This window comes from Mirounga angustirostris, unplaced genomic scaffold (genome assembly GCF_029215605.1).
Source record: "Mirounga angustirostris isolate CCGP_5_RB_7025 unplaced genomic scaffold, mMirAng1.0.hap1 SCAF_14, whole genome shotgun sequence".
NCBI classification, from domain to species: Eukaryota; Metazoa; Chordata; class Mammalia; order Carnivora; family Phocidae; genus Mirounga; species Mirounga angustirostris.
Genome location: NW_026991722.1, coordinates 47,598,091 through 47,618,404, shown reverse-complemented (window position 1 = coordinate 47,618,404; position 20,314 = coordinate 47,598,091). Strand labels below are relative to the sequence as shown.

Genomic DNA, 20,314 nt, shown 5'->3' with positions numbered 1-20,314 from the left:
ATAGCGAGAGAGGGAACACAAGTGGTGTTGGGGGAGAGAGAGGGAGAAGCAGACTTCCCGCCGAGCAGGGAGCCCGATGCGGGGCTCAATCCCAGGACCCTGGGCTCATGACCTGAGCCGAAGGCAGACGCTTAACAACTGAGCCACCCAAGTTCCCCTGCATCTTTTCATAAAATAAAAATTCTAAAAGTGAAAAGAAAAGGTGTATCTATTTATAATAATAAATGTACAGTCCAGTCACTGTGTTTTAAAGCCATTTGGAATAATTATTTTTTGGGCAGGTATGCAACTGACTCAGTCCCTAGGTTTGTTTTATTTTGCTTTTGAATTTTGTAGTTGTTTTTTTATCTTTAATTTTTTTAATTATGTAAAATATGTACATGGTATCAGAGGCTACAAAATAAGGTATATTCAGAGGTGTCTAGTTTCCATCATTGTCCCCTTTACCCTATTAGCTCCCTACCCCTAAAGGTTTGTTAAAAAATACGGTTTTCAATCCATTTTAAAAAATAAAAGCTGATATCGATACAGAAATATATTGTCATTCTCTCTCCCCTTAAACAAATGGTAGAATGCTATATATATACTTTCTGTTTTGCTTTTGCTTTTTTCATTTAAGTATATATCCTGGAAAATCGCTCGTAATAGCATATAGTGGTATTCCGCATTTCCCTTCTTAGTTGTACAGTACTTTATTGTTTGTACCATAGTTCATTCCTTAGTAATGAGTATTTGGGGTGTTTACAGTTATGCTAACACAGAATGCTGCGGTGAATAACGTTGTACATTTCTTTTCATATTGTTGTGTATCTTTGGGATAGATTCCTTGAAGTAGGATTGCAGAGTAAGAACTGTCATTTCAAATGTTTCATATTGAAAGTTCACTCGCTTTTTAAAAATGTGAGTAGTTTTATTTATTCTGAAACCATTAGATAGCTGGAGACACAAGAGGTGGATATAAGACATGAGGACAGTAAAAGTCTTAAAATTAGCATTGTTCCTTTCCCCACAGACAATACTAGCAAACCCTGGGAAGATGGGTTGTGTTGTATGAGGGACAAGAAGCTTAGTCATCTCTCAGGTGATGCTTTAAGGTCTAGTACAGTTGCCAGTCTGCTAGGAAATTCATTGCAGCATTAGAACAATAGTAGCAGAATAAATAATACTCAAGAGGAAAGGATACGGCCAAAATGTATTCTGTATAAGCTTTTAAGAGTCCATAAACCATTTGAAAGAAAGCCATTTTTATCTGTCCTTTTAACTTACAGATTGCTCTAAAGTTGAGAGTTCTTGGGCTTAAGCCCCCACAGGACCTATAACCTCATATACTTTGACATAGAGCAGTTAAAGCTTCCTTTTGAGAGAAAGTGCTTGCCAACTAGAGGGGCATGTGATCAGAATGCCTCAGAGGAGTAGATATGTTACCAAGTCGTTTTACAAATCAGTTTTTGTGAGTCAGGCTCTTGAAGCTCTCTGGGGATGTTTCTATTATAAACAAATATGTATACCATCACTTAAGTCTTCATTTACCTATTTGTTTGGACTTTTCTATATTGAGCTTTAAAACTTAAAGCAGGATACAGTATATTAAAAAGTTCTGTACTTCCTGCTTGCTTTTGCTTCCCAAAGCACTCTACATCTCATTAATCCGTACCTCAGTGGCTTTGACCGTCCTAGGTTTCCAGTAGTTCTCAGTAGGATCTGATCCATTTAAGGACAAGCGCAAATAATTGTTCCTGACATTTTAAAGAATTCAGGGTGAGTGGAGGCAGCAAAAAAAATTTTTAGAGAAAATGACTCATGACGTACAAACAGAAGAATCTCTTTTTTGAGGAGGGGAGTAGGTTAGCCCAGAAATACAGGTTCTTAAAGAAAACTGAGTTAATAGGCAGTTACTCTCTTTCTTGGTTATGTTATAGAATACCAATTCCTGACTTTAATAATACAATATTTCTTTTTAAATTAGGTTATTTTAGGGGCACCTGGATGACCGTCAGTTAAGCATCTGACTCTTGATTTCAGCTCAGGTCATGATCTCAGGGTTGTGAGATCGAGCCCCACTTGGAGCCTGCTTGGGATTTTCTCTCTCCCTCTCCCTCTGCCTCTCCCCCCACTCACTCACTCTCTCTTTCTCTCTAAATAAATACATAAAATATTTAAATAGTAATAAATTAGGTTATTTTATATATTATTTTCAGCCAATCAGAGGCAAAAATAGGAAGTAATAGTTATCTTTTTCAGTTAGAGAACAATATACATAAAAATACCTGACATACAGTAAGCACCTAATAAGTATTTAATGAAGAATGCATGAAAAAATATGTTTTTCTGACATAGTAAACATTTCAAATAAAATGAATGTTTTGGGATTATTTCTCCTCTGGGCCCTCACCTTCATTAATTAAAAATCTAAACCAAAGATCTTTGTAGGAACAAATGGATTAATTTTTAAATTTAATTCATTTTTCTTACAGAGAGACTAGCTTACAGAATTTTCCTCATATTGAGGTAGTTCGGAAAAAAGAAGAGAGAAGAAAATTGCTTGGACACACATGTAAGGAATGTGAAATTGTAAGTATAAATGTGAATACTGTTCAGTGGGTTTTTTAAAATACGGCTTTCTAGATTAGAAATGCATGATTTAAAAATCATAGATAGAGACCATATTTGTATCTAGAAACCTCGTTTGAGCCAGGAATAGCAGGATGGATAATTAAAGAGCACACTGGCTGTGATTTCGGGGATCTCAATACTTGGAAATGAAAGCCCTCAACCTCTCAGATTTTCATTAAGTGAATCTGGAACCTAAGCCCTCGTTCTTTTTACCAGCTTAAGATATCTGTGCCATTTTTCTTTTCTGTGTTTATTTGTATTTGTTTTAATTTCTTTCCCCTGGTGTTATATTACAGCAAAGGCCCTTCCTTATTCGTATACTATTTGGGGAAAATTCTGATACTTTAGTAGGAAACTTTAATGTTTATTACTTATCCCAGCACTCTCAGGAAATGACATATATTCATAATTGTTTTTTTCTAAGTAACTGGTATAACCATAATTTCTTAACTTTTCCCCCAAACACTCCTTCCTAAACACAATGTGATGAGCAGGCTCTATGTAATCCTTAGAACACAATTATATTTTCCTTTTATACATTGGCTATCTTGGACTAGTGAAGCAGAAGTAGTACTAACCATCCACTCACTAAATATCTCAGGCAGGTTCTGTGTTTTCTTTCTTTTTTTTTTTTTTTTTTTAAAGATTTTATTTATTTATTTGAGAGAGAGAGAATGAGAGACAGAGAGCACAAGCGGGAAGAGGGTCAGAGGGAGAAGCAGACCCCCCGCTGAGCAGGGAGCCCGATGTGGGACTCGATCCTGGGACTCCAGGATCATGACCTGAGCTGAAGGCAGACGCTTAACCAACTGAGCCACCCAGGCGCCCAGGTTCTGTGTTTTCTTGAAACATGTTTTTTTCATTTCTTCCCTTGCTGTCTGTTAACTGTTAGATGCCTGCCTCTAGTGATTTAGTTCCCTTTTAAATTTTCTTTTTAACAGCTGTGGGCTAGAAAATTTGATAACCAAGCAGATTAAAGTTATTTATGGATAGCTTGTAGTGCAGGTAAGCATTTGGTGAGAAATAGGCTCTAACTACCAGTGGGAGTGTAAATAGAGATCGCAATTTTGGAAAGCAATTTGGCAGTACAAGCAAAATCTGTATCATGAGTTTTCATAACACAAATTGAACATATCATGATTTCTTAACTAAAGAACATGGTCAAGCCTCCAGTTTTTAGTTAAGACCATAATTCTTTACAATCTGGAACTAACACTACCAGTTAGAAAAAAGCTCTTGTGCTAGAAGCACTGTTAATTTGCTTTCCTTCTCTCAGGAATCATTTCCTATGCTGTTTGTTATTCAGTCTCTAAAAACTGTTGTCTCGGGTGCCTGGGTGGCTCAGTAGGTTAAGCGTCTGCTTTTAGCTCACGTCATGATCCCGGGGTCCTGGGATCGAGCCCCACATCAGCCTCTGTACTCAGTGGGGAGCCTGCTTCTCCCTCTCACTCTCTCTCTGTGCTCCCCCCCAAAATAAATAAAATCTTTAAAACTAAATAAATAAAAAACATTATCTCGGTACATTTTATTCCAATATTTTTGTTAAGATAGGAGATAAATCTGTTCCCTGTTAACTCTCCCATGACCAGGAGCAAAAGTGCCAGTCCTATGTATTTAAATACTCTTTGTATGCTTACAGTTCTTAAATGTATCCCAGTGTCTTCCACCTGTGGAATATGTAGTACACATGCGGAAGTGTAATAATCATCTCAAATTTCACCATGTCCAAAAGCAAACAGAGTTTCTACCGCTGATTCCCAAACCTCACCTGAGTCTCCTCTATGTCCATTCTTCTGGCTGTTTAAACCAAAGCTCTTATAGTTATCCTCTCTTCTTTCACATCTCAGTAACAGATCTATCAGCAAATCCCATCAGTTCTTCCTTCAAAGTGTATCCCATTTCTATCCACTTGATACCACCACCACTAAACCCCTGGACCAAGGCACCATTTCATCTTGTCTGGACTATTGAAATAACTTGCTTCTAAGTGCTTTCCTTCTGTTGTTTTATTTTAATCAACTGTTTTTAGAAAAGCTGTGTTAAGAATTCCCATACACCTCTGTCCTCACTTTTCTTGTTTATACCTGTCTCTTCACAGTGTATGTTCTTTGTTTCTAAAGCAAGGTATTTCTGAGATGTTAATGGTTTTTATTGCCCCCAGTGGGGAAATTGGGATTAAAGGTCTACTAAGTGCTTAAGTTCCTGGCCTCCCTGCCAGAGGGGAGAGGGAGTCAGGGATGCGGGGTGTCAAGGGACAGGACAGGGCCTGAGAGCAGGTAGCAGCACAGGATGGCTTGGATAGGAGGGACATCTACTTGGTATCTGTCTTCACCATGTGTTTCAACACAATGAAGGATCTTTTGTTTCCTGATGATCTTTTTAGAATAAAAGTTAAATCATGTCATTTCTCTGCCCGAAACCCTTAAATGTCTGACCATCTGACTCAGAAATAGAACCCAAAGTCCTTATCGAGGACAGCAAACGCTAGCACCCCACTTCCTCTCTGATTTTATCTTCTACCACTCTCCCAGTTGTTCACTGTGTCACAGCTACACCAACCCACTGTTGCTTTTGTATATGTTGTAATTTGGTGGCAGTGTTTCTCTAAATTGATAGATAACTGTTATTCTCTAGTAAGGGTCATCCCATCCCATGTCCAGGCCACGGTAACAAAGGCTTGTATTCACAGCAATGAGAAAGATGAAAAAGATAACCCCCAAAAAAGTTGTTTCAGAGGTACTCAAAAAACCTTTCCTTCAAACTTAAGTTTTAGCCCTTAGTGTGCCACTTTCAATAGAAGATACCGTCAGTAAATTATCAATTTGGTTTTCAGTTTCTCAAGTTTGAGGTGGAATTGGCTGGATTGTGTGATCCTGTCGCATGTTCTATTAAACTTCACACTGCTGCTTTGTTTTCTTAGGTCTAGAGCTTGAAGGACCTGTACATTTTTTACATATAAATTTTAACCTTGTTTTTATGAAGTTCAAGTTCTTTGGGTTGCAGTTGCAAGAAATTATGTCTTTGATCATAATTGAAAAATATGGTTTAAAGGGGGAAGTCATAAAGCCTGCAACATTCAAAGCTAAACTTTAATTTGTAAAAACTTGGATAAGAAAATTACTTCAGGGGTGCCTGGGTGGCTCAGTTGGTTAAGCAACTGCCTTCGGCTCAGGTCATGATCCTGGAGTCCCAGGATCGAGTCCCGCATCGGGCTCCCTGCTCGGCAGGGAGCCGGCTTCTGCCTCTGACCCTCCCCCCTCTCATGCTCTCTCTCTCTCATTCTCTCTCTCAAATAAATAAATAAAATCTTAAAAAAAAAAAAAGAAAGAAAATTACTTCAAAACACACATCTTATATCCAAATAACAACTGACAAAAGTGCTGTTCCAAGTACAGTTTTGTTACTGGTCTGACAGTTGAGTTTGCGCCGGTAGATAAATTAACTGCATCACTCAGCACACTATAAAGCTAAGCTGGCATTTTTTGTTTTTGTTTTTGTATTGTAAGACTTTATTGATGAGAAAAGCAGCATATTGGTTTGCATTGTGATACAAGCTGCAAGCTCCTTTTCTCATTTGTGGAGGAAACATTTCACAGACCAGCACTAGTTACTGTTAGTATTAATTACTAATATTATCTTCAGTGAGTGTTGTTTTCCTTAACATGCCGAATACTTTAACAGCTTTCTTATAGCTTCTAGTTTATAATCAATAAGCCTAACAGTCCATTTATTATTTCTAAGTGAAAAACTTACCAGTTTTTATTATTAGTATTATGCAGATATTCCAGCAGAAGAAAGAGAAAAGAAATTGGCTTCCTGCTCGAGACATCGATTCCGCTATATTCCACCCAACACACCAGAGAATTTCTGGGAAGTTGGTTTTCCTTCCACTCAGACGTGTATGGAAAGAGGTGAGAGTACAGATTATAACATTTTGGAATTTTTTTTTTTTTTAAATACTGTATATACTCAAATCTAACCATTAGACTTTTCCCCCATGGTTCCTCTTACCTTCTCCTCAGGGGCTAGTTCAGTGACATAAAAGCAAATTCCTAAAGATAAAAGGCTCACCTTTAACTCTGAATAATGTCATTGAAATCAGAGATTGTGTATAATCACTTTAATATGATTGTGTATTCATTATCCTCGTTTATCATTCAAATTTCAGAAAGTTAATTTCTCTTATCCTGTCAAAAAAATGACTTTTTTTTTTTTTTTTTAAGATTTTATTTATTTATTTGAGACAGAGAGAATGAGAGACAGAGAGCATGAGAGGGAGGAGGGTCAGAGGGAGAAGCAGACTCCCTGCCGAGCAGGGAGCCCGATGCGGGACTCGATCCCGAGACTCCAGGATCATGACCTGAGCCGAAGGCAGTCGCTTAACCAACTGAGCCACCCAGGCGCCCAACAAAATGACTTTTAATAAAATAATAACATTATAAAAGTTGCCAGCAAAGTTATATTGTTAAAAAGAGAGCATCTTTTTAAAGCAACTAGTCTGAATTTTAGCTTTTAAAACCTCACTTATCCAGAATGCTGGGTATTTATAAATCACATCTGAGTAGAAAGAACCTTTGTTTGGAGGACCGTTGGCAACTAGCTCCTTCAAATATGGCACTGACATTTAATATGATTTGAGAATGTATACAGCTTTGAAGCTCCAGATATTGAGTAGTAAGATGGTTTTTCCAAAAGATGCAAAGTCTCTTGTAGCTATTACCATATTTTCACTTTCCCCATTAACAAACCAAATTACATTCCCTTTGACATGATGACACTGCCTGGTCATCAAATAGAATTAAACAATCTGCATAGAGCCTGTGTTTGTACACCTACCGTGGCCTGCAGGGGATATGGCCGAGTGCAAAGCACATGATTCAAGATGCCTTAGGAGAATCGGATGATTGAAGAGTATAGGGGCACGGGACGCCTGGGTGGCTCAGTCGTTTAAAGATATAGCTGCCGGAGCGCCTGGGTGGCTCAGTCGTTTAAAGAAGTAGCTGCCGGAGCGCCTGGGTGGCTCAGTCGTTTAAAGAAGTAGCTGCCAGAGCGCCTGGGTGGCTCAGTCGTTTAAAGAAGTAGCTGCCCGAGCGCCTGGGTGGCTCAGTCGTTAAGCGTCTGCCTTCGGCTCGGGTCATGGTCCCAGGGTCCTGGGATCGAGCCCCGCATCGGGCTCCCTGCTCAGCGGGAAGCCTGCTTCTCCCTCTGCCACTCCCCCTGCTTGTGTTCGCTCTCGCTATCTCTCTCTCTGTCAAATAAATAAATAAAATATTTAAAAAAAAAAAAGTAGCTGCCACAGAAAGTCTTTTTGATAAGCACGTGGAATTATAATAGTGAAGAGTTCTTTTTTGTCCCCATGTGCAATCTGGAGGAGGCAGACTAGGAAAGTACTTAAGAGCTCTGGTTCTGGAGGTTAGATGGACCTTGGGCAAAGTCCCAGCTCTTCCACTTCCGTAGCTTTGTGAACTTGAGCAAGTTCTTTAACTTCCTTGGGTCTCCGTAACCTCATCTCTGAAGGAGGTATAGTAGAAGCTACTTCAAAGGAATGTGAGCATTAGCTGAGATAATGTATACAACACATTTGATAAATGTTTGCTGCTATCATTGTTAGTATAAATGAGGAAACTGATGCTAAGTAGTGAAAACTTTAACATTGCACAGCTAATAAGCAGAGGATCATGTAAACTAGAATACGTTAAATGAGACAGATGTTACCTGGTACATGCTGAAAGAAATACATGTTGCAAATACAGTCTTCTAAATTTGTCATTTGTTTTTAAGGTTACATTAAGGAAGATCTTGATCCTTGTCCTCGTCCCAAAAGACGGCAGCCTTACAATGCAATGTTTTCTCCAAAAAGCAAAGAGCAGAAGACATAGATGTTGAAGCAAAAACAGGATAGAAGACAGTTTGTTTCATTCTTAGTTATTTATAGTTAAAGTTGGTATTAAACATTGATTTTTTTGATCTTCTGTAAACTGACTTATAAATCATTTTTCTATTGAAAGTGTTTTTAAATGGCATTTACCCACCACACAACAACTATTTAAAATGTGGATATGCTTATGTTGTATTATCTTGCTTATGCACCTTTAAAACAATAAGGTGCTTTCATTTTGCACTCTAACTTAAGAGCTATTTACTTTATTCGGTAATACCTAATTACAATTTTGAAAATACGATAGTTGTAGTCTGTGATTTGTTGCCTTTCCTATCTTTTCTTTTTACTCGACCTTCCCGTGGTATTTACATTCAGCAGTGGCTTTGTGTTAATCACTACAAATTTTCATTCTCTTAATCAGTTGCTCTTCTATGGGTCATTCCAGTGTCTGACATTTAAGTCTTTAAAAAAAAAAAAGGCTAAATTTTAATAGTCCTTTTAGCTTTCCAGCTTCTTTCTTTTGTTTACTTGAAATGAGCTACTGTTCTGTGGTGCATTCCTTTGGAGCCTCAACAACAAATATCAACCTTTCTTCCTTTTTCATACATTATAAATTAACATAGTTCTCTGATCTGATCATAATATTCCAAGTCTTCACATGGTCTCTTTTCATTATACTTTTCTGGTGCAGTTTTCCAGCTGAATTGGTCAAGTTCTTCTCTGCCCATGTGTTCAAGTTCAGTAATATCATTTCTCTGGAATGACTGATATTTTAACTTCCAGTCTGGCAACAAAACAGATTTCTCTATTCAGCAGATTTCTGTTCCTCTAGGACCTAGTGTCTGAGTCATCAAGATGACAGACCACATCTGTGTCACCATTTCCGGTGGCATTTTGTTTATCAGTGTCTTTTTTGAGTATTTCTTTAATCCATATCTTGACAGTATTGCTTAAGCAGGAGAACATCAGGCACTGAATGGAATGCCTCACTAAAATCTCACCATTTACATAAAGCCCTTCTCAGAGTTCCTAAGAATCTCTGCTTAGTCTCATCTTCATTGATCAAGGTTCTCATATGAATAAATGACATCAATTTGTGTTCTCACAGAGAGGATCACAAAAAAATTAACATATACTGAGTATCTACTGTACATCAGACCCCTTATGAGCATGCATGGCTTGGCTCTGAATGTGATCTGAATTTTTTACAACCCTATCATAGCTTCTATTCAGCACTTTTCTTCACTTCCCAAATTGTTTATCCTATGTTTGATTTTTGTTCCCTGTTGGCAGTCAACCAATCTCTCCAAAATAATAGCAACCATTCAGTGGTAACTTGCTATATGCCAGGAACTGTATTACACTCTTTACATAGATTTTTCTCTTTTAATCCTTGAATAATCTTGTGAATTCATGTTTCAGCTTAACATTAAGCTGCAAAAAATGGACCCAAAAAACAGATTAAACAACAAATGACTGGTTTTATTTTTCTCACATTAAAAAGTCTGGAGGTCAGCAGTTCAAGGCTAGTAATGCAGCCCCATGATGCCCTCATAGACCCAGATTCTTCCAACGTTCTGCTCTTCCATACTTTGTATGTGGCCTTCATCCTTGTCACTATAAAGCAGTTATGCCACCTGTCATGTCCATGTTTTAGACAGAAGGAAAGAAAAAAAAAAGCATATGTCATTTGTTTTTGTCCCTCTTTAAAAAGTTTTCCACTTTGGGGAGGCTGGGTAGCTCAGTCATTAAGCATCTGCCTTTGGCTCAGGTCGTGATCCTAGGGTCCTGGGATCAAGCCTCGCATCAGGCTCCCTGCTCAGTGGGAAGTCTGCTTCTCCCTCTCCTACTCCCCCTGCTTGTGTTCCCTCTCTTGCTGTCTCTCTCTCTCTCTCTCTGTCAAATAAGTAAATAAATCTTTTTTTAAAAATTAAAAATAATAATAAAAAGTTTTCCACTTTAAATAAATAAATAAACTTGGGGGCAGGGGCCTTGGCCAAGCCTGGCTGGCTCAGTTGGAAGAGCATGCAACTCTTGATCTCAGGGTAGTGAGTTTGAGCCCCACATTGGGTGTAGAGATTTATCACTTAAATAAACTTGAAAAGTTTTCCAGAAAGGGACACCTGGGTGGCTCAGTTAAGCATCTGCCTTCGCCTCAGGTCATGATCCCAGGGTTCTGGGACTGAGTCCTGCATTGGGCTCCTTGCTCAGTGGGGAGCCTGCTTCTCCCTCTGCCTGCCACTCCCCCTGCTTGTGCTCTCTCTCTCTGTCAAATAAATAAAATCTTTTTTAAAAAAAAGTTTTCCAGAAGGCTCCACCCAATAACTTTCCCTGTTTCTCAATGGCCAGAATTGTCACTTGGCTGCCTCTAATAACTAAGAGATGAAATTAGAGCCCAGGATTGCCTAATTCCAGAACCAGAGCTTGTATCCACTATAGTATAGTGGCCAGGAGTCTGAGAGACACCTGGATTGGAACAGGGCACCATAGGATGTGCATTTAGAGCTCTATACCTCCAATGGATTTTCCTTTTTAAAAGGAAACCTAAGGGGTGCTTCCATGGCCCAGTCAGTTGAGTGACCGACTCTTGGTTTCTGCTCAGGTCATGATCTCAGGGTCCTGGGTTTGAGTCCTGGGTGAGGCTCCACGCTCAGCATGGAGTCTGCTTGAAAGATTCTCTCCCTCTGCCCCTCCCCACTGCATTTGCTCACACACTTTCTCCCTCTCTATTTCAAATAAATAAATCTTGAAAAAATAATAAATATGAAAGAATAACAGGCAGCCTAAACAGACAGGAAGCAAGAGATTGCCTGCCTCGTAGCTTGACAATAATCTAACCAGTTGTAACTAGCATTTTTCATTTTCTCTTCAGTCAGCCTGTGAGGTTGGGTAAACTGAGGTCCCTCTTCCCTTTTTTTTTTCCCTCTCCCCTCTTATCTGTTATTGATCAGCTCTACATTAATTTTTTTAATTTTTTTTTAAAGATTTTATTTATTCATTTGACAGAGAGAGACACAGCGAGAGCGGGAACACAAGCAGGGGGAGTGGGAGAGGGAGAAGCAGGCTTCCTGCTGAGCAGGGAGCCCGACGTGGGGCTTGATCCCAGGACCCTGGGATCATGACCTGAGCCGAAGGCAGACGCTTAACGACTGAGCCACCCAGGCGCCCCTACATTAATATTTTTTAATATTTTTTATTTATTTGTACTGAAAAACTGCAAAGATTCTTCCTCAGATTGTCTTCAATTCTTAATTCAGTTACAAAAAAGGAATAGTTTAACATAAACCAAATAGCACTAATACATTTATTTAACAAACATTTATCTTTACCAGGCACAATACTAAGTGCAGTATCAGAATCAGGCAAAATTTTACAAATTCCCTCTAAAGAAGCAAGCTTTTAAAGAAACCTACACCTAAAAATCTTACTCTGTTAATCCTGACATAATAACATAACAGCATGGGATTTAATTTTTAAAAATACCACTTCAGAAATGAGCATTTGAGGGCGCCTGGGTGGCTCAGTCGTTAAGTGTCTGCCTTCGGCTCAGGTCATGATCCCAGGGTCCTGGGATCGAGCCCCACATCGGGCTCCCTGTTTGGCGGGAGGCCTGCTTCTCCCTCTCCCACTCCCCCTGCTTGTGTTCCTACTCTCGCTATGTCTCTCTCTGTCAAATAAATAAATAAAAAATCTTTAAAAAAAGAAATGAGCATTTGAAACACATGTCAAATTTTACCATCCAGCTGTCTGTTCTCAGCAAGCTTGGCAGTTTAAGAGACATCTCAAAATCTTTCTCTTTGCTGAGTTGATGCTGTTAGAATGGTTGCCTACGAAACTCCAGTGTGCTTACACCTGCTATCTTGAGCACGCACTTAAAGAATTAACAAAACCGTTCTCTGCTGTTGTCAGACCAGCAGAGGCCAGAAGAGAGCTGTTTTTAGAGAATACTGCCTGGGAAGTAGGGGATGAATAGGAAGGACTCTGATAAAAAAAAGTTTCTAGGATGAATAGGATATGAATCGGGAAACTTTGGTATAGTAAGGAAGGCTCAGTGGGTAAAAATGAGCTTTCAACACAGCTATTGTTGGAATAAGACAAATGGCAGAGGCAGTAATTCATGGTCTTAAAAAAAATATCAAACTTGGGGCGCCTGGGTGGCTCAGTCGTTAAGCGTCTGCCTTCGGCACAGGTCATGATCCCAGGGTCCTGGAATCGAGTCCCATATCGGGCTCCCTGCTCCACGGGAAGCCTGCTTCTCCCTCTCCCACTCCCCCTGCTTGCGTTCCCTCTCTCGCTGTCTCTCTGTCAGATAAATAAATAAAATCTTTAAAAAAATAAAATAAAAAACTAATATACATCAGAATCACCTGAAAGGCTGTTACACCACAACTTTGGGCCCCACTCAAAGAAGGGAGGGGCCCAAAACTCAGATTTTCATGTGCTCCCAGGTGATGCTAATGCTGCTGGTACAAGGACCACAAGTACCTAATCATAGGTAGGATGCTTGATAAATAGAGATTCTTAGGTTCTTCCTGTGGGGATTTTGATTCAGGGGTAGCCTGAGGATTTATAAGCTTAAAAAGTTCCACAGGCACCAGGATGGTTCAGTCGGTCTCAGCTCAGGTCATGATCTTAGGATTGTGAGATCCAGCCCTGTATCGGGCTCCGAGCTTAGAGAGGAGTATGCTTGAGATTCTCTCCCTCTGCCCGTCCCCCCCCCACACGTGCTCTTGTGTGTGTGCGCTCTAAAATATATAAATCAATAAAATCTTTAAAAAAATAAAAAGTTCCAGATCATTAAGATGAGGCAAATCTAAGAAATTTTGCTTAGAACAACAGGGAAAATTAAGTAGAAAAATTTTAAGCTTCCAGCATCCCCTTGACTAAAAATATTTGAGCTAGGTAGTAGTGCATTAATTTAGGTAGAATTATCAGGTTAGCAATATATGTAAGATGATTTTGGGGGGCAGGGGTAGTCAGGTATCAGAGTCAAGTGTACAAGAAAAAAATTAAGTAATCTGTTATAATATTCTAAGCACAAAGAGCAGCTAGGCCAAGATGATGGCAATAGGAATGGGGGGAAAAATTTAAGCAACCACTTCATGGCTGTTACATACCAGAACTGTGGCAGCTGAGGATACAAAGATGAATATGATGCCTATCACCAACTCAGTGGTTATAAGGGACATTATGAAGTAAGAATCAATTGGATGAAGTCCCTCACTGGAAATGAGAAGAGACCCTTATTCCACATATTTATAATTGTAAAACTTTAAAAAACAGGGATGAATTCATCCATAATTCTGAAGTGAACTTTTTTTTTTTACACATTAAAGAATTTGGGACGCCTGGGTGGCTCAGTCGTTAAGCATCTGCCTTCGGCTCAGGTCATGATCCCGGGGTCCTGGGATCAAGCCCCACATCGGGCTCCCTGCTCCGCGGGAAGCCTGCTTCTCCCTCTCCCACTCCCCCTCTTGTGTTCCCTCTCTCCCTGTGTCTCTCCGTCAAATAAATAAATAAAATATTAAAAAAAAAAAAGAATTCAGCAACAATGACATAGTAGATATTTACCCAAAAAAAATAATTTATTAAATCATAGCCAAAAAAAACACCCCACAAAACATAGGAATATTTTATAAGGCTGTAACAGTTCCTGATGCATTTCCCTAATATGTGTTACTTTCTACTCAAGCTCAGGAGTACACATTATCATCCAGTTGGAGATTTGTTCAAGAGATCTGCCTTTTTTTTTTTCTTTTCTTTTATCCTTTATTCATTTATTTACTCATGCAATCATTCGTTCATGTTTACTGACTCTGGGCCCTTTTCAATGTCCATTAACATTTCCACCAAAGGCTGGCAGGACTAATAAAAGGTGAAACTCAGACCAACCTTAGACCATCAAACTATTTTGACAAGATATTTGGGAGAAAATGTGCCCTCAAAATATGAAGGATGGTTTGGATTTCCAGTGATCTAGGCAGTGGCCTAAAAACTTAAGTCAATAAGTTTGGGAAAACAGAGATACAGACAAGCTAGAGAAGGCCTCTAAATTTAACTTCGAGAAAGGTATTCAGGTTTCCAGGTAGGATCCGTTCAATAAAAATCATTCTTTAAATGCAGTAGAGATCAGCTGAAGCAATACCAGACAGAGATTCTAAGTTTCAAGGGAGAGGAGAACCTTGAAGAGGGGAGCTGAATTCACCTGACAGTGTTTCCGTGGGATAGGAGACTGAGCCCCCCAGGCTTCGCTTATCAGAGGGTTTCTACTGGGAAGCCAAGAACCCAGCGGAACCGCTAGTAGTCCCACAACACTGGAAGGACACTGGAAACTTGGGCCTCATTACAACTTTCCCCTCAAGATGTGTGTCAAATGTTGAAGTTCTACAGGATGGGAGGCTAAGAAGATGTAAAGCTCTTTTAGGGAAAATGATTAAAACGGTGTATTTTATTTATATTTTACCACAATGAAAAAATTGTAAAAACAGTTTTGATCAGACTCACTGTGCTAAGGAAACCAAGAATAAAGTTCAGGACTTGCCATAGGAAGGTGCCTGGTTAATGTCCCAGACTCTTAGTTGAAAGACCCGGAAGGCTATGACGTCAGCAGGGAGTTGGCTTGGGATTCTCTCTCCTTCCTCTGCCCTTCCCCCTACTTATGTGCGCTCTCTCTCTCTCTCTCTCTGAAATAAATAAATCTTAAAAAAAAAAAAAAAAAAGGAAGATAAAAGAGCCTAAGAGACCTGGGACACATTGAAGAGCTGGAACGTATGTGTAATCGGACTCTCAGGAGAGAAAGGACAGAAGCCATAGTGTATTCTGTTGAGCCTTTTCCAAAACGAACAAAAGACATCAACCCGCAAATTCAAGAGCTCTTCAAATCTCAAGCAACAGACACGCAAATCCAACCACATCTGGCCACATAATGGTAAGCTGGTGGAGGTCCTGAGAAAAGTCCAAAAGCAGCTGGAGGAGGGAAAAATTCATTACCTTCAAATAAGTCACAATGAGATGACTGATTTCTTAAATTGGAATCCAGGTGACAGTGGGATGGCAACCTTAAATTGCTGACAGAAAATAATTGATAACTTAGAATTCGATGCTCAAAGTATCTTTCAAAAGTAAAAGAAAAAGACATTTTCAAAGAAAAGCTGAGAAAATTCATCACCAGCAGACTTGCACTAAAATACTATTCTAAGTCCTCAAGGTCAAACGAAAATGATTGCAAGCAAAAACATAGACATATAGGTAGGAATGAAGAGCGCTGGAAATGGTAAATATGGACTTAATATATTGATTGTCAGATATTTTATTAAGTGGATTGTTTTTTAAGAGACAGAGAGAGGTGGGGGAGGGACAGAGGGAGAGAATCTTAAGTGGGCTCCATGCTGGACACGGGGCTCCATCTCACCACCCTGAGATAATGACCTGAGCTGAAATCAAGAATTGGATGCTTAACCGACTGAGCCACCCAAGTGCCCCTATCAAAGTGGATTTTATAGAAGTTAGCACTAAGCTCAAGAAAATCACAGATACGACACAAAATGTCCTGCTGAGCATGCATTTGATGGACAGTTTCAAAGCAACACAGGTTAGGGGCACCTGGCTGGCTCAGTCGGTGAAACGTGCAACTCTTGATCTCAGGGTTGTAAGTGGGAGCCCGGGCTCCTTGCTCAGCGGGGAGCCTGCTTCTCCCTCGCCTGCCGCTCCCCCTGCTTGTGCGCGCTCTCTCTCCCTCTCTGACAAATAAATAAAATCTTTAAAATAAAATGAAATCTTTTTTAAAAAAAGTATCACAGGGTAAAAAGTGAATGCTAGAAATAACCTAATCTAATCCAACCTCTCATCATAAATAAATTGGGGGTACATGATTAGTTGTCTTTCTTTTATACAGATGAAGAGATAAATTTGGAGTTATAAATGACAGCTGCAATGTCATGCCAACTTCATTTAGTATAAAAGTTATTTTTGTATTTTGATTGCTCAGGGTCAAGATTACCTTGATCCACACAACACAGTTGGATCAAGTAAGTTATTGTCAATGGAAAACATTTTTAACATCTATCTTGTATCACATAAGACACTAATCTATTAAACTAATCCAGAATCTTGAAGAAGAGTAATAAAGCAATTTCAAGGCAAAGTTGAATCACTTATAATACCTAACAAGGGCTTATATTTCTTATCATAGATAAGAAAGCACATAAGTGGCCAAATCTTCCCCAAACTGTGTTCATTAATACTCACTTGTCTGATGGATTATACAGATGGTAGCAAATGCAACTGAGCCTTGCTTGCTATTTTTCAACATGTGTAGTACAGTTGTGATGTGTAATGTCTTAGTTGTGCAGTTTTCTGTGAGCTGACATAATAACCAGGCCAAATTTTTGTAAAGGCTTGTGTAAACTTTCTAATTGATTCCACATTTTTAAAAGAACTTCTAATACATGCACAGAGATAGTGGGGAAAGCTTTATTCTGAGTTGTCACAAAATTTGAGTTAATCTAGCAACACAAGTTAACTCCATGCTATCCAATTTATCAAAATTTTGTATATAACATGTTTGCATGTTTTTAATTACAGGCTTTTAATAGTTTTATTTTTTTAATCTTAATTTATTTATTTGACAGAGAGAGAGAGAAACAGAGAGCACAAACAGAAGGAGTGGCAGGCAGAGGGCGAGGGAGAAGCAGGTTTCCCGCTGAGCAGGGAGCCCGATCCCAGGACCCTGGGATCATGACCTGAGCCAAAGGCAGACGCTTAACCAACTGAGCCACCCAGGAGCCCCTAAATGTGTTTTTAAAAAATAAAATCAGAATTAAACACTCAGGATCCTAAAATACTTGTATTCTTTTTGAAAACCATTGTTCCATTTTAATAACAGTTTTTAAAAAATTAATTAGGAGCACCTGGCTGGCTCATTTGGTAGAGTGTGCAACTTTTGCTCTCAGGATCATGAGTTCAAGCCCCACGTTGGGCAAGGAGCCTACATAAATAAATAAATAAACAAACAAACAAACAGGGGCACCTGGCTGGCTTAGTCGGTGGAGCATGTGACTCTTGATCTCAGAGTTGTAAGTCCAAGCCCTACGTTGTATGTAGAGATTACTTAAAAATAAAATCTTTTTAAAAATAAATAAAATACAATAATAATTTAATTAAAATAAGAATATCTGAAAGCAGAAATTCACACTGAAGAACTTATTACCAAAATGGTGAGGAAAATCACAACGTATCACCTCTTTTACTCAGAAGTCTAGGGTTCACTTGAGATCTTGCTTGTACCCTGAAGAGACATTCTCTCTTTCATTTTCTCATTCATTTAACAAGTATTTAGTAGGTGTCAATGTCCCTGTCATTGTTGTAGGGGCTGATGATTCAGCAGAGAACAAGTGAGAACAAATCCCTGCTCTCTCCAAGCTGCTTTCTAACAGGCGTTAGGGACTATTTTGAAAGGAACCGTCAGGAAAGGCCTCAGTAAGGCGATCAGAATGAAGTGAGGAGGGCACCTGGGTGGCTCAGTTGGTTAAGCGACTGCCTTCGGCTCAGGTCATGATCCTGGAGTCCCTGGATCGAGTCCCACATCGGGCTCCCTGCTCGGCAGGGAGTCTGCTTCTCCCTCTGACCCTCCTCCCTCTCGTGCTCTCTGTCTCTCATTCTCTCGCAAATAAATAAATAAAATCTTTAAAAAAAAAAAAAAAGAATGAAGTGAGGAACTGAGCCACAGGAATATCTAGGGGAAGAGTTTTCTGAACAGAACAGAGCATAAAGGCTGTAGGGGAGGAGCATTTGGCCTGAGGAGTCCTCGTTATCTGGAGCAGACAGATATCGGGGTATCTGCTGGGAAATACTGTCACAAAGGAAGGCAAGGACAAGATAATGTAGTGCTTTGTGCCCAGAAAGGACTAGATTTTTAGTCTAAGTGAGATGAGGAGCCACTAGGGGAGGGGATGTGATTTGACCTGACCTGTTTAAAAGGGTTATTCAAGCTGATGGGGGGAGAGGATGAGATAATAGGGGGGCAAAAGTGGGAGTGGGGATTATTGCAGCTGGTGGTGAGACATGGTGGTTCTTGAGACTTAGCAGTGGAGCTGAGCATCAGTAGGATGCTTCCACCACTTAAAAGGGTGGAAGGGAAATGAAGAGTCAAGGGTGGCTCCAGTGTTTCTAATTTACACAGCTAGGTGAAAACGGACAAGAGGCGGATTTGGGATGGCGTGACAGGAATTTGTCTTGGACAGGTTAACACTGAAATGTGTATCGGTCTTCCAAATAGAGGCACTGGGTATCTGGCTTTGAAGTTCAGGGAAGAGGCGAAGGTGGGAGATACCAGTTTGGGAGTCATCTACCTCCGGGCGCTATTGAAAGCAATTGAGGGGCACCTGGGTGGCTCAGTTGGTTAAGCGACTGCCTTCAGCTCAGGTCATGATCCCGGAGTCCTGGGATCGAGTCCCACGTCGGGCTCCTGGCTCAGCGGGGAGCCTGCTTCTCCCTCTGACCCTATCCCCTCTCATGCTGTTCCTCTCTCTCTCTCTCTCTCTCTCTCTCTCAAATAAATAAATAAATAAAATCTTTACAAAAAAAAAAAAAGAAAGCAATTGACCTGCATGAGGTCACCAGGGTTTAGTTGAAGGTAGAAAAGAGAAGAGTCTGGGAAGCTTGGGTTAGATTAGGGATGTGTCAAACCATACCCACGGAAGAGTCTGTGTGGGGAGGATTACCTGCAGAGGCTTCTTCTGGTAACAGAGACACTAGATTACAGGGCATGATGGCAGGAATCCTGATGGTCCCTTAGGGCAGGTGGATAATTGTAATTATAGCCTTCTTGTTGTCCCTAGCTCTCAGGAAGTTTGTATTAGCAAGGGCAGGGGGGAAGGTGCGGGATGTTGGAAGTGGAGGGTGCTCTACCTGGGGCGGACTGAGCTTCCCAACCAGGAAGCATGAGAGCGCCACCAGTCCAAGGGTCAGGGTCGCTCCCCTATAGGTTGAAGTCGGGCCTTTCTAGATCACCAGAGGCAGCACCAGAATGCGATGGAAAGCAGGGAAGCTGTATGTCAGCTACCGCTTCTGTATCTGTGAGTTCCCTGCTAGACAAAAGGCGTGTCTGTGTGCAGTTGGGTCAGACGCCCTTGTTTGGGTGCATGTGCTAAGTGGCAGTCAAATACTGCTGATCTGGTAGCTCTTCTTTCTCCATGACATCCATGTGCGTGTCTATCTTTATTCTGATCTAGTATGTGCTGACATTACTGTTTGAATCTCAAGGAGCAATGGCGTTTCCTTTCCTTCCGAGTTCCCAAACAGGACCTTATCATGGGCCCCAAGTCCTGTCAGCTCACTGGAGAGGGTTTGTTGGGCAGCTCCAGGGATCCTCAGACAAACCTGACCATGAAATAAAAAACAATAATACAGCCAGGTAGTGATGTCAGGATGGGAGACACCTAAGACAAGCGTGGTGGCTTCTATACACACACACACACACACCAGCAAAAGGGAGATAAAGTCTTTTGGAATTGGATTCGTCTTTGTTCGCAAACCTTGGAGTCATGCTTCCTATTTTCTGATGCTTGTTCTTAAAACAGTTACTTGAACAACATTGAATTATCTTCATAAGTAGGGCCTTTCTGCACCCTCCACATGACCCTGCAATCAAACACCCTCCCCTCCTGTCTCCAACACAGCCTCTCCCACAGAACTGCAGAGTGAGGGTCAGACCAGTGACGCTGGTACCACGCCGAGGCCAGCAGGGGCGCATTGCGCTTCTGCACAAAGCCACACTAGGAGGAGGCAAGGGTTTACTCTTTCTGATCCCGTTCTGTTTTT

At 40.4% G+C, this 20,314-nt stretch overlaps 1 protein-coding gene across 11 annotated transcripts in view; it reads left to right on the top strand.

The window, feature by feature from the left end:
* The window catches only part of RBBP8 (RB binding protein 8, endonuclease), a 90,470-nt gene extending 81,677 nt beyond the window's left edge, over nt 1–8,793 (top strand). For all 11 annotated transcript variants that reach the window (XM_064577836.1, XM_064577837.1, XM_064577830.1 and 8 more), the window contains 3 exons: nt 2,475–2,571; nt 6,383–6,524; nt 8,395–8,793. In XM_064577836.1, coding sequence (XP_064433906.1) covers nt 2,475–2,571; nt 6,383–6,524; nt 8,395–8,492 — 337 coding nt within the window. In that variant the 3' untranslated portion in view covers nt 8,493–8,793. The remainder of the gene's footprint in view (nt 1–2,474; nt 2,572–6,382; nt 6,525–8,394) is intronic.
* Nucleotides 8,794–20,314: the final 11,521 nt, after the last annotated feature.